A 16,635-nucleotide genomic window follows, 5' to 3' on the forward strand; every position below is an offset into this window, starting at 1 on the left:
TACCAAGGTATATGACTCTGAGGTGTAGGGCGGCAAAATTGGCTAAACAAAAAGCTAGCATGCTAACATTTAGCATATGTCACATACCAGGTTATATGACTATGAGGTGTAGGGTGGCAAAATTGGCTGAAAAAAAAGCTAGCATGCTAACAGTGAGCATATGTCACATACCAAGTTATATGACTATGAGGGGTAGGGCGGCAAAATTGGCTGAAAAAAAAGCTAGCATGCTAACAGTTAGCATATGTCACATACCAAGTTATATGACTCTGAGGTGTAGGGTGGCAAAATTGGCTACAAAAAAAAAGAAAAAAGCTACCATGCTAGCAGTTAGCATATGTCACATACCAAGTTATATGACTATGAGGTGCAGGGTGGCAAAATTGGCCAAAAAAAAGCTAGCATGCTAACAGTTAGCATATGTCACATACCAAGTTATATGACTATGAGAGGTAGGGTAGCAAAATTGGCTAAAATAGTCCGTTCGCTAACAATTAGCAAGCGTCACGCAATCTGTTATATGACTCTGAGGTGCAGTGTAGCAAAATTGGCTAAAAAACAAACAAACTAGCATGCTAACAGTTAGCATATGTCACATACCAAGTTATATGACTATGAAGAGTAGGGCGGCAAAATTGGCTTAAAAAAAAAGCTAGCATGCTAACAGTTAGCATATGTCACATACCAAATTATATGACTATAAGGGGTAGGGCGGCAAAATTGGCTGAAAGAGTTAGCACGCTAACAGTTAGCAAGCGTCGTTATATGACTGAGGGGTAGGGCAGCAAAATTAGCTAAAAAAAAATCTAGCATGCTAACAGTTAGCATATATCACATACCAAGGTATATGACTATGAGGTGTAGGGCGGCAAAATTGGCCCAAAAAAAAGTTAGCATGCTAACATTTAGCATATGTCACATACCAAGTTATATGACTATGAAGAGTAGGGTGGCAAAATTGGCTGAAAAAAAAGCTAGCATGCTAACAGTTAGCATACGTCACATACCAAATTATATGACTATGAGGGGTAGGGCGGCAAAATTGGCTGAAAGAGTTAGCACGCTAACAGTTAGCATATGTCACATACCAAATTATATGACTATGAGGGGTAGGGCGGCAAAATTGGCTGAAAGAGTTAGCACGCTAACAGTTAGCAAGCGTCGTTATATGACTGAGGGGTAGGGCAGCAAAATTAGCTAAAAAAAATAATAATCTAGCATGCTAACAGTGAGCATATGTCACATACCAAGTTATATGACTATGAGGGGTAGGGCAGCAAAATTGCCCCCAAAAAAGTTAGCACACTAACAGTTAGCAAGTGTCACGCAATCTGTTATATGACTATGAGGTGTAGGGTGGCAAAATTGGCTAAAAAAAAAGGAAAAAATAGCATGCTAACAGTTAGCATATGTCACATACCAAGTTATATAACTATGAGGAGTAGGGCGGAAAAATTGGCTAAAAAAAAAAGCTAGCATGCTAACAGTTAGCATATGTCACATACCAAGTTATATGACTATGAGGGGTAGGGCGGCAAAATTGGCTGAAAGAGTTACCACGCTAACAGTTAGCAAGCGTTGTTATATGACTGAGGGGTAAGGCAGCAAAATTAGCTAAAAAAAAAAAATCTAGCATGCTAACAGTTAGCATATGTCACATACCAAGGTATATGACTCTGAGGTGTATGGTGGCAAAATTGGCTAAAAAAAAGAAGCTAGCATGCTAACCGTTAGCATATGTCACATACCAAGTTATATGACTATGAGGTGTAGGGTAGCAAAATTGGCTAAAAAATAAAAAAAAAAGCTAGCATGCTAACAGTTAGCATATGTCACATACCAAGTTATATGACTATGAGGGGTAGGGCAGCAAAATTGCCCCCAAAAAAAGTTAGCACACTAACAGTTAGCAAGTGTCACGCAATCTGTTATATGACTGGTGTAGGGTGGCAAAATTGGCTAAAAAAAAAAAAAGAAAAAAGCTAGCATGCTAACAGTTAGCATATGTCACATACCAGGTTATATGACTATGAGGTGTAGGGTGGCAAAATTGGCCAAAAAAAAAGTTAGCATGCTAACAGTTAGCATATGTCACATACCAAATTATATGACTATGAGGTGTAGGGTGGCAAAATTGGCCAAAAAAAAAGTTAGCATGCTAACAGTTAGCATATGTCACATACCAAGTTATATGACTATGAGGTGTAGGGCGGCAAAATTGGCTACAAAAAAAAAGAAAAAAAGCTAACATGCTAACAGTTAGCATATGTCACATACCAGGTTATATGACTATGAGGTGTAGGGCGGCAAAATTGGCCAAAAAAAAGTTAGCATGCTAACAGTTAGCATATGTCACATACCAAGTTATATGACTATGAGGTGTAGGGTGGCAAAATTGGCTACAAAAAAGAAGAAAAAAAGCTAACATGCTAACAGTTAGCATATGTCACATACCAGGCTATATGACTATGAGGTGTAGGGTGGCAAAATTGGCCAAAAAAAAAGTTAGCATGCTAACAGTTAGCATATGTCACATACCAAGTTATATGACTATGAGGTGTAGGGTGGCAAAATTGGCTACAAAAAAAAAGAAAAAAGCTAGCATGCTAACAGTTAGCATATGTCACATACCAGGTTATATGACTATGAGGTGTAGGGTGGCAAAATTGGCTGAAAAAAAAGTTAGCATGCTAACAGTTAGCATATGTCACATACCAAATTATATGACTATGAGGTGTAGGGTGGCAAAATTGGCCAAAAAAGTTAGCACACTAACAGTTAGCAAGTGTCACGCAATCTGTTATATGACTATGAGGTGTAGGGTGGCAAAATTGGCTACAAAAAAAAAAGAAAAAAGCTAGCATGCTAGCAGTTAGCATATGTCACATACCAGGTTATATGACTATGAGGTGTAGGGTGGCAAAATTGGCTAAAAAAAAGAGAAAAAATAGCATGCTAACAGTTAGCATATGTCACATACCAAGTTATATGACTATGAGGGGTAGGGCGGCAAAATTGGCTACAAAAAAAAAGAAAAAAAGCTAACATGCTAACAGTTAGCATATGTCACATACCAAGTTATATGACTATGAGGTGTAGGGTGGCAAAATTGGCCAAAAAAAAAGTTAGCATGCTAACAGTTAGCATATGTCACATACCAAATTATATGATTATGAGGTGTAGGGTGGCAAAATTGGCCAAAAAAAAAGTTAGCATGCTAACAGTTAGCATATGTCACATACCAAGTTATATGACTATGAGGTGTAGGGTGGCAAAATTGGCCAAAAAAAAGTTAGCATGCTAACAGTTAGCATATGTCACATACCAAGTTATATGACTCTGAGGTGTAGTAGAAAAATTGGCTAAAAATAAGCTAGCATGCTAACAGTTAGCATATGTCACATATCAAGTTATATGACTATGAGGTGTAGGGCAACAAAAATTGGCTAAAAAAAAGAAGTTAGCATGCTACTATGCTAACATTGGCAGGCTAGCAAAAAATACCTGTTTGAGATGAATCTCAAGCTGGAAATAGTGCAAAACTAGCTAGCATGCTAACAGTTAGCATATGTCATATACCGAGTTATATGACTCTGAGGTGCAGGGTAGCAAAATTGGCAAAAAAAAAAAGCTAGCATGCTAACATGGGCACGCTAGCAAAAACATGACACGTGTTTGAGATGAATGTCAAGCTGGAAATAGTCAACATTAGCCAGGAAACATTGCAAAACTAGCTAGCATGCTAACAGTTAGCATATGTCACATACCAAGGTATATGACTATGAAGGGTAGGGCGGCAAAATTAGCTGGAAAAAAAAGCTAGCATGCTAACAGTTAGCATATGTCACATACCAAGGTATATGACTATGAAGGGTAGGGCGGCAAAATTGGCTGAAAAAAAAGCTAGCATGCTAACAGTTAGCAAGCGTCGTTATATGACTGAGGGGTAGGGTGGCAAAATTAGCTAAAAAAAAAAAAAAAAAGCTAGCATGCTAACAGCTAGCATATGTCACATACCAAGTTATATGACTATGAGGGATAGGGCGGCAAAATTGGCTAAAAAAAAAGCTAGCATGCTAACAGTTAGCATATGTCACATACCAAGGTATATGATTTTGAGGGGTAGGGTGGCAAAATTAGCTAAAAAAAGTTAGCACACTAACAGTTAGCAAGTGTCACGCAACAAATTATATGACTATGAGGTGTAGGGTGGCAAAATTGGCTAAAAAAAAAAGCTAGCATGCTAACAGTTAGCATATGTCACATACCAAGTTCTATGACTCTGAGGTGTAGGTTGGCAAAATTGGCTAAAAGAAGCTAGCATGCTAACATTGACACGCTACCAAAAATATGACACGTGTTTGAGATGAATGTCAAGCTGGAAATAGTCAACATTTAGCCAGGAAACATTGCAAAAGTAGCTAGCATGCTAACAGTTAGCATATGTCACATACCAAGTTATATGACTATGAGGTGTAGAGCAGCAAAACTGGCTAAAAAAAAGCTAGCATGCTAACATTGGCATGGTAGAAAAATTCTACACATGTGTTTGAGATGAATGTCAATGTTTTTCCGTTACATCTGTAAGTGCAAGTTGTTGTTATCAAGGACGCCCCTGCTTATTTCAGCGAGACGTCGCCAAGCCATGTGTTACAACAGCGTGGCTTCATAGTAAAATAGTTCGGGTACTAGACTGGCTGTAGGATAAAAAAACAACAACAAAGTTTCTCAGTGTGAACATGAAATATCTTGTCTTTGCGGTCTATTCAATTGAATAGAAGTTGAATTACCTTTTTATTGACCATTTCCCCACAGGAAGTAACAGGAATAGTCAGTTCCAGGGTCAATCTGTGTACTTGTCATGCTAGACATCACGCTTATTGAGGTGGTTAGCGATGTGGTTTTAGAATGCTTCAAGTGGGATGTGTCAGACTCCCCGGCATGGAGCCCATTTGGCCATATTGTACTGAGCAGCCTGGACACTGACGCTTCTTTTCATAGTGATTCTGCTGGCAGGGATGTTGTACTTTGGAGGCTTCATTCACTGTCTGTATGCACACACACACACACACACACACACACACACACACACACACACACACACACACACACACACACACACACACACACACACACACACACACACACACACACACACAACATTAATAATATATACATACTATGCACATATAAAAATGCTTGTTGTGAAAAATGAGTTGGAATTTCACAAGAAAAAGGTCACAATTTCACAAGAAAAACGTAGAATTTCGGCAGTATTATAATAAAAGTCGTCATTTTACTCAACGCAAGTCAAAATATTACAAGAAAAACTGAACATTTGTGCAATATTATGATAAAAGTTGGAATTTTACTCAATAACAGTCGCAGTTTTACAAGAAAAGCTTAAAATGTTGGCAATTTTATGAAAAGAGTCGTCATTTTGCTCGACAAAAGTCACAATTTTATAATAAAACTTAAAATTTAGGCAATTTTATAATAATAATCTGAATTTTACTTGGCAAAATTATGACAAAAGTCATCATTTTACTCCAAAAATGTCACTATTTTACAAGAACAACAAAAAAATTGGCAACTTTGTGAAATGCAAATGTCACCATTTTGCATTAAAAAGTAATAATTTTACATTAAAAAGTACTAATTTTACGAGAAAATATTGCAATATTACAGAAACAGAAATAATATCAAAAATTGTTCCCAATTTTATAAGAAAAAAGTCAAAATATTGTGAGAAAAAGACTGCTTTTAGTTCATTTTTTTGTTTTGTTTTGTTTGTAATTGTTTTTTAATGTTCATTATTTACTCCAAGCTATTACAGCATGTCTCTATATACATATTTATTTATTTTTATTATTAATTTTGGCCAAAGGGGGCGCATTTCAATTTCTTACACACACTTGTTATTTCATATGTAGACCAGAGGGGGAGCACTTTTAAAACTGACACACAGTCAGTTTGAAAACCCCTCATTTTGATAGATGTCACCAGCAAATGAGACATTGTCTCTTAGATGCAATGTTATTGGGACCATGATTTATGTCACACCTCCTCATATGGAAGGTACTTTTCCTTGTTGAAATACAAGAACACACACACACACACACACACGTGCGTTTGTTGTCCGCCAAGTTGGCGCCCATGCATGCGTGCGGGCATTATTGACGCGCTGCCGCCCGCGCCGCAGGAGAGCATCATGGGAAAGCAGAACAGCAAGCTGACTCCTGAGGTGATGGAGGACCTGGTGAAGAACACGGAGTTCAACGAGCACGAGCTCAAGCAGTGGTACAAGGGCTTCCTCAAGGACTGTCCCAGTGGCAGACTCAACCTGGAGGAGTTCCAGCAGCTCTACGTCAAGGTGGGTCACGCAGAAGTATTCACAGCGCTTCACTTTTCCCGCATTTTGTTGTGTTACAGCCTTAAAAAGTCATTTTTGTCCTCAAAATTCTACACACAATACCTCATAATAAGAATGTAAAAACATGTTTTCGACATTTTCGCAAATTAAATAAAAAAACGAATAAATCACATGTACATAAGTATTCACAGCGCTTCACTTTTCCCGCATTTTGTTGTGTTACAGCCTTAAAAAGTCATTTTTGCCCTCAAAATTCTACACACAATACCTCATAATAAGAATGTAAAAACATGTTTTTAGACATTTTCGCAAATTAAATTGAAAAACTAAGAAATTACATGTACATAAGTATTCACAGCGCTTCACTTTTCCCGCATTTTGTTGTGTTACAGCCTTAAAAAGTCATTTTTGTCCTCAAAATTCTACACACAATACCCCATAATGACAATGGAAAAACAGGTTTTTAGACATTTTTGCAAATTAAATTAAAAAAACAAAGAAATCACATGTACATAAGTATTCACAGCGCTTCACTTTTCCCGCATTTTTTTGTGTTACAGCCTTAAAAAGTAATTTTTGTCCTCAAAATTCTACACACAATACCTCATAATAAGAATGTAAAAACATGTTTTCGACATTTTCGCAAATTAAATAAAAAAACGAAGAAATCACATGTACATAAGTATTCACAGCGCTTCACTTTTCTCGCATTTTGTTATGTTACAGCCTTAAAAAGTCATTTTTGCCCTCAAAATTCTACAAACAATACCTCATAATAAGAATGTAAAAACATGTTTTTAGACATTTTCGCAAATTAAATTAAAAAACGAAGAAATCACATGTACATAAGTATTCACAGCGCTTCACTTTTCCCGCATTTTGTTGTGTTACAGCCTTAAAAAGTAATTTTTGTCCTCAAAATTCTACACACAATACCTCATAATAAGAATGTAAAAACATGTTTTCGACATTTTCGCAAATTAAATTAAAAAACGAATAAATCACATGTACATAAGTATTCACAGCGCTTCACTTTTCCCGCATTTTGTTATGTCACAGCCTTAAAAAGTCATTTTTGTCCTCAAAATTCTACACACAATACCTCATAATGAGAATGGAAAAACAGGTTTTCGACATTTTCGCAAATTAAATTAAAAAACGAAGAAATCACATGTACATAAGTATTCACAGCGCTTCACTTTTCCCGCATTTTGTTATGTTACAGCCTTAAAAAGTCATTTTTGCCCTCAAAATTCTACACACAATACCTCATAATTAGAATGTAAAAACATGTTTTTAGACATTTTCGCAAATTAAATTAAAAAACGAAGAAATCACATGTACATAAGTATTCACAGCGCTTCACTTTTCCCGCATTTTGTTGTTTTACAGCCTTAAAAAGTCATTTTTGTCCTCAAAATTCTACACACAATACCTCATAATGAGAATGGAAAAACAGGTTTTCGACATTTTCGCAAATTAAATTAAAAAATGAAGAAATCACATGTACATAAGTATTCACAGCGCTTCACTTTTCCCGCATTTTGTTATGTTACAGCCTTAAAAAGTCATTTTTGCCCTCAAAATTCTACACACAATACCTCATAATTAGAATGTAAAAACATGTTTTTAGACATTTTCGCAAATTAAATTAAAAAACGAAGAAATCACATGTACATAAGTATTCACAGCGCTTCACTTTTCCCGCATTTTGTTGTGTTACAGCCTTAAAAAGTAATTTTTGTCCTCAAAATTCTACACACAATACCTCATAATAAGAATGTAAACACATGTTTTCGACATTTTCGCAAATTAAATTAAAAAACGAATAAATCACATGTACATAAGTATTCACAGCGCTTCACTTTTCCCGCATTTTGTTATGTCACAGCCTTAAAAAGTCATTTTTGCCCTCAAAATTCTACACACAATACCTCATATGAGAATGTAAAAACATGTTTTTAGACATTTTTGCAAATTAAGTAAAAAAAAGAAAAGAAATCACATGTACATAAGTATTCACAGCGCTTCACTTTTCCTGCATTTTGTTATGTCACAGCCTTAAAAATTCATTTTTGTCCTCAAAATTCTACAAACAATACCTCATAATGACAATGTAAAAACATGTTTTTAGACATTTTCGCAAATTAAATTGAAAAACGAAGAAATCACATGTACATAAGTATTCACAGCGCTTCACTTTTCCCGCATTTTGTTGTGTTACAGCCTTAAAAAGTCATTTTTGTCCTCAAAATTCTACACACAATACCTCATAATGACAATGGAAAAACATGTTTTTAGACATTTTCGCAAATTAAATTGAAAAACTAAGAAATCACATGTACATAAGTATTCACAGCGCTTCACTTTTCCCGCATTTTGTTATGTCACAGCCTTAAAAAGTCATTTTTGTCCTCAAAATTCTACACACAATACCTCATAATGACAATGGAAAAACATGTTTTTAGACATTTTCGCAAATTAAATTGAAAAACGAAGAAATCACATGTACATAAGTATTCACAGCGCTTCACTTTTCCCGCATTTTGTTGTGTTACAGCCTTGAAAAAAATAAATTGTCCTCAAAATTCTACACACAATACCTCATAATGACAATGTTAAAACATGTTTTTAGACATTTTTGCTAATTAAATTAAAAAACTAAGAAATCACATGTACAAACGTACATTTTTGCTGTAGGTTCTTAAAAACAACAGATCACTCCTGTATTATGTAAAGGATCTTTGACTGGTGTTTTTGCAGTAGTTTCTTAAACACAACAGATGACTCCTGTATTATGTAAAGGATCTTTGACTGGTGTTTTTGCAGTAGTTTCTTAAAAACAACATATTACTCCTGTATTATGTAAAGGATCTTTGACTGGTGTTTTTGCAGTAGTTTCTTAAAAACAACATATTACTCCTGTATTATGTAAAGGATCTTTGACTGGTGTTTTTGCAGTAGTTTCTTAAAAACAACATATTACTCCTGTATTATGTAAAGGATCTTTGACTGGTGTTTTTGCAGTAGGTTCTTAAACACAACAGATGACTCCTGTAATACGTAAAGGATCTTTGACTGGTGTTTTTGCAGTAGTTTCTTAAACACAACAGATCACTCCTGTATTATGTAAAGGATCTTTGACTGGTGTTTTTGCAGTAGTTTCTTAAAAACAACAGATCACTCCTGTATTATGTAAAGGATCTTTGACTGGTGTTTTTGCAGTAGCTTGACCGTACCCTCGGTCTCTGGTCTTGCAGTTCTTTCCCTACGGCGACGCCTCCAAGTTCGCCCAGCACGCCTTCAGGACCTTCGACAAAAACAGCGACGGCACCATCGACTTCCGAGAGTTCATCTGTGCTTTGTCCATCACATCACGCGGGAGCTTTGAGCAGAAACTCAACTGGGCCTTTAACATGTACGACCTGGACGGCGACGGCAAGATCACCAGAGTGGAGATGCTGGAGATAATCGAGGTAAGTTAACCCCGACATCACCTTGCTACAAACTGCTGAATCAGCAAAAGAACTGGATTCATGTCCGAATCACAGTTCTGATTCATACCGGTTCTTAGGTGTGTGAGTCTTTGGGCACAGAACCATTCTTAGGTGTGTGAGTCTTTGGGCACAGAACCATTCTTAGGTGTGTGAGTCTTTGGGCACAGAACCATTCTTAGGTGTGTGAGTCTTTGGGCACAGAACCATTCTTAGGTGTGTGAGTCTTTGGGCACAGAACCATTCTTAGGTGTGTGAGTCTTTGGGCACAGAACCATTCTTAGGTGTGTGAGTCTTTGGGCACAGAACCGTTCTTAGGTGTGTGAGTCTTTGGGCACAGAACTGTTCTTAGGTGTGTGAGTCTTTGGGCACAGAACCATTCTTAGGTGTGTGAGTGTTTGGGCACAGAACCGTTCTTAGGTGTGTGAGTCTTTGGGCACAGAACCATTCTTAGGTGTGTGAGTCTTTGGGCACAGAACCGTTCTTAGGTGTGTGAGTCTTTGGGCACAGAACTGTTCTTAGGTGTGTGAGTCTTTGGGCACAGAACCATTCTTAGGTGTGTGAGTGTTTGGGCACAGAACCATTCTTAGGTGTGTGAGTCTTTGGGCACAGAACCGTTCTTAGGTGTGTGAGTCTTTGGGCACAGAACCATTCTTAGGTGTGTGAGTCTTTGGGCACAGAACCGTTCTTAGGTGTGTGAGTCTTTGGGCACAGAACTGTTCTTAGGTGTGTGAGTCTTTGGGCACAGAACCATTCTTAGGTGTGTGAGTCTTTGGGCACAGAACCATTCTTAGGTGTGTGAGTCTTTGGGCACAGAACCATTCTTAGGTGTGTGAGTCTTTGGGCACAGAACCATTCTTAGGTGTGTGAGTCTTTGGGCACAGAACCATTCTTAGGTGTGTGAGTCTTTGGGCACAGAACCATTCTTAGGTGTGTGAGTCTTTGGGCACAGAACCATTCTTATCTTATATATATTTATTATTAATGATATTACAATTATTTTCTCTTTTTTAGTATCATATGTATTTACATATGGTATGTATGTATGTGTGTATGTATGTATGTATGTATGTATGTATATATAAGTGTATATATGTATGTATATCTGTATATATGTACATATAAGTACATATGTACATATACGTATATATGTACATATGTATATATGGACATATATGTATATATACATATATGTATATATGTATATATGTACATTTTATTTTACCACAGGTAAACTAAAATGTAAAAAAAATACTTATATGTACAGTATATATGTACATATATATGTGCATATATAAGTATATATGTACATATGTACATGTATACGTACATATACAAATATATATACATATATATACACATACATACATATATGTATATGTAGTTTTTTATATATATATGTATATATGTTCATATATATGTACATATATGTATATATATATATACATATATGAACATATATACATATATATGTACATATATACATATATATGAACATATATGTACATATATATGAACATATATACATATATATTTACATATATACATACCTATGAACATATGTACATATATATATGAACATATATACATATATATGTACATATATATATGAACATATATACATATATGTACATATATATATATGAACATATATACATATATGTACATATATACGAACATACATACATATACATGTACATATATACATATATGTACATATATATGAACATATATACATATATATGAACATATATACATATATATATGAACATATATATGAACATATACACATATATGAACTATATACATATATATATATATACATATATATATATATATATATATATATATATATATATATATATATATATATATATGAACATATATATGAACATATATATGAACATATATATATATATATACATATATATGAACATAGATACATATATGTACATATATATACATATATATGGACATATATACATATATATGGACATATATACATATATATGGACATATATACATATATATATACATATATACAGTACATATATGTATATATATATATATTTTTTTTTTACATTTTATTTTACATGTGGTGGGGGGGGACCAGAATTTGATGTATTTGTGTTATGTAAGTCTGTAAAACCCCAATTGACAAATGTTTATAAAACAACAACTTATTCTTTAAAAAAAATAAATTTTTGAAAACGATGAATCGATTTAGACTCGGGATGAATAAGAATCACCTTTTTTTGTGTGTGTGCTCCCTGAACCTCGCTGCTGATCGGTCGTGGCAATACAAAGGCGTGACGTGTTGGAGTCTACGAGATGACGTAACAATTGGTCCTTCCTCCCCTGCAGGCCATCTACAAGATGGTGGGCACGGTGATCATGATGAAGATGAACGAGGACGGCCTGACCCCGGCCCAGCGGGTGGACAAGATCTTCAGCAAAATGGATAAGAACAACGACGACCAGATCTCGTTGGACGAGTTCAAGGAAGCGGCCAAGAGCGACCCCTCCATCGTGCTGCTCTTGCAGTGTGACATGCAGAAGTGAGACCCCCCCCCCCACACCCCACCACCACCACCACACCCTTCTCCTCTAAGCTCTGCTCGCTCCCTGGCCCCGCCCCCCCACCCTTGCTTCCTACGCCCCGCCCCCCCACACACACTCACAGGACGGCAGCACATTCGGTTTCTCGGCCCATTTCCACAGGAAATAAGAGGAAGAAGAAGAAGAAAAAAACAAATGCTTGGACTATTTTTTCAATGGACTCGCTTCTTGTGGTCGTATGCATGAGAATGTCAAAATATGCTGAATAATTTTGAATATATGCTCCTTCTTCACGGCCGTAACACGCTTGACGTAACAGTAATAACTCCTATCATAATTGTAAACCCTCTTGGAGAGAGGCATCTTCCCCGAAACTATTGCATGCATATATTACGTGTCTTAAAAAAAACAACAAAAAAAACATACAGTATATATAGATGCAGTATAAATATATATATATATATATATATAAATATATATATATAAATAGAAAACCATTTCCATTTCTTTTGCGTCTTCGAAAAGAGAAACCCTCTTGTTGTGTGACCCTGAGGAGGGAGCATGCTTCCTGCCATCTCTCTCTTTTTTTTCTGTTTGCTTTTGGTGCATATCGACATGTTTACAGAAACAAAGAGCACGGCGAGGATTTAAAAAAAAAAAAAAAAAGACAGGAGTAGGGACTTGTACGGAGCCCCTAAAGGGACATGGGGGAAAAACATTTTTTTAAATAATTTTTTTAGTTTTTTAATTTTTTTTAGACATGTATCTCGTGCGCACGTGAAACTTTTTATAAAGTTATAAAAAAATAAAAATAAAAAAAATTATAATTTTTTTTATTTTTAATAACTTTATTAAACGTTTCTCGCGCGCACAAGTAACTTTTTATAAAGTTATTTTAAAAAAAAAAATAATAAAAACATTTATTATTATTTTTATTTTTTTTATAACTTTATAACCCTAACCTTTTTTTGTTTTTTTTTTAGACATAAGAAACTTTTTATAAAGTTGTAAAAAAAAAAAAAAAAAATTATAAATGTTTTTATTATTATTATTTTTGTATAACTTTATAAAAAGTTTATTTTGCGCACGAGAAAGTTTATTTTGCGCACGAGAAACTTTTCATAAAGTTATAAAAAAAAAAAAAAAAATTTTTTTTTTATTTTTTTTTATAACTTTATAAAAGGTTTCTCGTGCGCACGAGAAACTGCTTATAAAGTTATTTTAAAAAATAATAATAAAAACATTTATAATTTGTGTAAAATTTTTTTTATAACTTTATAACCCTAACCCTTTTTTTTTTTTTAGACATATTTCTCGTGCGCACGTGAAACTATCTCGTGAGCAGGAGAAACTTTTTATAAAGTTATTTAAAAAAAAAAAAATAGAAACATTTATAATTTAAAAAAAATTTTTTTTATAACTTTATAACCCTAAACTATTTTTGTTTTTTTTTAGACAAAAGAAACTTTTTATAAAGTTGTAAAAAAAAACAACAATAATTATAAATGTTTTTATTATTATTATTTTTGTATAACTTTATAAAAAGTTATACAAAAAAAAAAAAGTTACTTTTTATAAAGTTATAATTTTTTTTTTTTTAAATTACAATTATTATATATTTTTTTTATAACTTTATAAAAGGTTTCTCGTGCGCACGAGAAACTGCTTATAAAGTTATTTAAAAAAATAATAAAAACATTTATAATTTTTGTACATTTTTTTTTATAACTTTATAACCCTAACCCTTTTTTTTTTTTTAGACATATTTCTCGTGCGCACGTGAAACTATCTCGTGAGCAGGAGAAACTTTTTATAAAGTTATAAAAAAAAAGAATAATAATTATAAATGTTTTTATTATTTTATATTTTTTATAACTTTATAAAAAGTTTCTTTTGCGCACGAGAAAGTTTGTCGTGCGCACGAGAAAATTTTTATAAAGTTATATAAAAAAAAATTTAAAACAAATATTTTTTTAATTATTTTTTTTATAACTTTATAAAAAGTTTCCTCGTGCGCACGAGAAAAGTTATATAAAAGACTTTTTTTTTTTAATTATTTAAAAAAAAAAAATTCAATATTTTTTTTATAATTTTATAAAAAGTTTCTCGTGCACACGAGATACATGTCTAAAAAAATAAATAAATAAATAAATTTATTAAAGAAATAAATTCCCCCATGTCTCTTTAGGGGCTCCGTAGAATTGCATTCCAAAAAAAAATAAAAAAATTTAAAAAAATTTAAAAAATTAAAAAAATACAAAAACAAAGAGGTTTACTGGACACACTGCATTCCTATATGTCGAAAAACCTTCTATTCTATGATCGAAAACCTTCTATTCTATGATCTATTCCAGGCTATGCAAGCACGGACTGAGTGTCTGCTTGTAAGTGAAGAGCTTTTCCTCCCCGCACCCCCAACTCATGATCATTAATTATCATTATTATTATTTATCTTACTGCACACAGTCCAAGTCTCACCGCAGGTCTTTGTCAAAGTAAACGTTTTTATCGACTATGAAAACTCATGATACAAGTGACTGTATTCTTTTATACGTGTGGCATGTGTTTGCACCCTTACACAAAATGAGTTCTGTCGTGATTAAAACCCAATAAACCACAAATGGGCTTTTTGCAAAAGACACAGAAGACGACTTTGTTGTGTGAGCTGTTTCGTTCGTTTAAAAAAAAAAAGGTTTTTGGAGTTCCGAGTGCGGCCCCCGAGCGACAAAACCCCAAAAGCGGTGAAGTTGTCACGTTGTGTAAAAGGTAAATAAAAAGAGAATACAACAAATCCTTTTTAACTTATATTCAATTGAATAGACTGCAAAGACAAGATATTTAACGTTCAAACTGCTTATTTTTTGCAAATATTAGCTCATTTGGGATTTGATGCCTGCAACATGTTTCAAAAAAGCTGGCACAAGTGGCAAAAAAGACTGAGAAAGTTGAGGAATGCTCGTCAAAGACTTAGTTGGAACATCCCACAGGTGAACAGGCTAATTGGGAACAGGTGGGTGCCATTATTGGGTATAAAAGCAGCTTCCATGAAATGCTCAGTCGTTCACAAACAAGGACGGGGCGAGGGTCGCCACTTTGTCAACAAATGCCTGAGCAAATTGTTTAAGAACAACATTTCTGAACCAGCTATTGCAAGGAATTTAGGGATTTCACCATCTACGCTCCATAATATCATCAAAAGGTTCGGAGAATCTGGAGAAATCACTGCACGTAAGCCATGATATTACGGACTTTAGATCCCTCAGGCGGTACTGCATCAAAAAGCGACATCAGTGTGTAAAGGATATCACCACATGGGCTCAGGAACACTTCAGAAAACCACTGTCAGTAACTACAGTTGATTGCTACATCTGTAAAAAGCAAGTTAAAACTTGACTATGCAAAGCCACAGCCATTTATCAACAACACCCAGAAACGCAGCCGGCTTCGCTGGGCCCGAGCTCATCTAAGATGGACTGATGCAAAATGGAAAAGTGTTCTGGGGTCTGACGAGTCCATATTTCAAATTGTTTTTGGAAACTGCGGACGTCGTGTCCTCCGGACCAAAGAGGAAAAGAATGTTCTAGGGTCAAAGTGTAAAAGGCAGCATGTGTGATGGTATGGGGGTGTATTAGTGGCCAAGGCATGGGTAAATTACACTTCTGTGAAGGTGCCATTAATGCTGAAAGGTACATACAGCTTTTGGAGCAACATTTGTTGCCATCCAAGCAACGTTATCATGGACGCCCCTGCTTATTTCAGCGAGACAATGCTAAATTCTAAGTTAATGATTATGTGCAAAACAAAATAACAAAGTTTCTCAGTGTGAACATGAAATATCTTGTCTTTGCAGTCTATTCCACTGAATATAAGTTGAAAAGGATTTGTTGTATTCTCTTTTTATTTACCATTTACACAACGTGACAACTTCACTGCTTTTGGGGTTTGGTAATTTCATGCCAGGCCGTGGCACATTCTAAAACAGGAGGGTCAAAGTGGTTCCCACAGTTATGGCTGCCGTCAGAGGGCCACTTGTAGCCGTAAATAATTTATAAATAAATACATGTTTAGGGATTCGCCTCATGATATTTTCATACAATTTGATTATTTAATTTTTTTTTTTACATAAAATGTAAAAAAAACCAACCCCAAAATACATTTGATTTTGCAGTAAAAAGGCTTCTCTGTCGCCACAATTTTACTGTACAATTT

The 16,635-nt window shown here is 34.7% G+C and overlaps 1 protein-coding gene across 1 annotated transcript in view; it reads left to right on the top strand.

Annotated features, from left to right (window-relative positions):
• LOC133645871 (visinin-like protein 1) overlaps positions 1-13,223 on the top strand; it is a 14,829-nt gene extending 1,606 nt beyond the window's left edge. The window contains exons 2-4 of the mRNA XM_062040790.1: positions 6,203-6,373; positions 9,634-9,849; positions 12,232-13,223. Of these exons, the coding sequence (XP_061896774.1) occupies positions 6,212-6,373; positions 9,634-9,849; positions 12,232-12,429 (576 nt within the window). The 5' untranslated portion in view covers positions 6,203-6,211 and the 3' untranslated portion in view covers positions 12,430-13,223. The remainder of the gene's footprint in view (positions 1-6,202; positions 6,374-9,633; positions 9,850-12,231) is intronic.
• Positions 13,224-16,635: the final 3,412 nt, after the last annotated feature.

Source organism: Entelurus aequoreus, linkage group LG03 (assembly GCF_033978785.1).
Source record: "Entelurus aequoreus isolate RoL-2023_Sb linkage group LG03, RoL_Eaeq_v1.1, whole genome shotgun sequence".
Taxonomy (NCBI): domain Eukaryota; kingdom Metazoa; phylum Chordata; class Actinopteri; order Syngnathiformes; family Syngnathidae; genus Entelurus; species Entelurus aequoreus.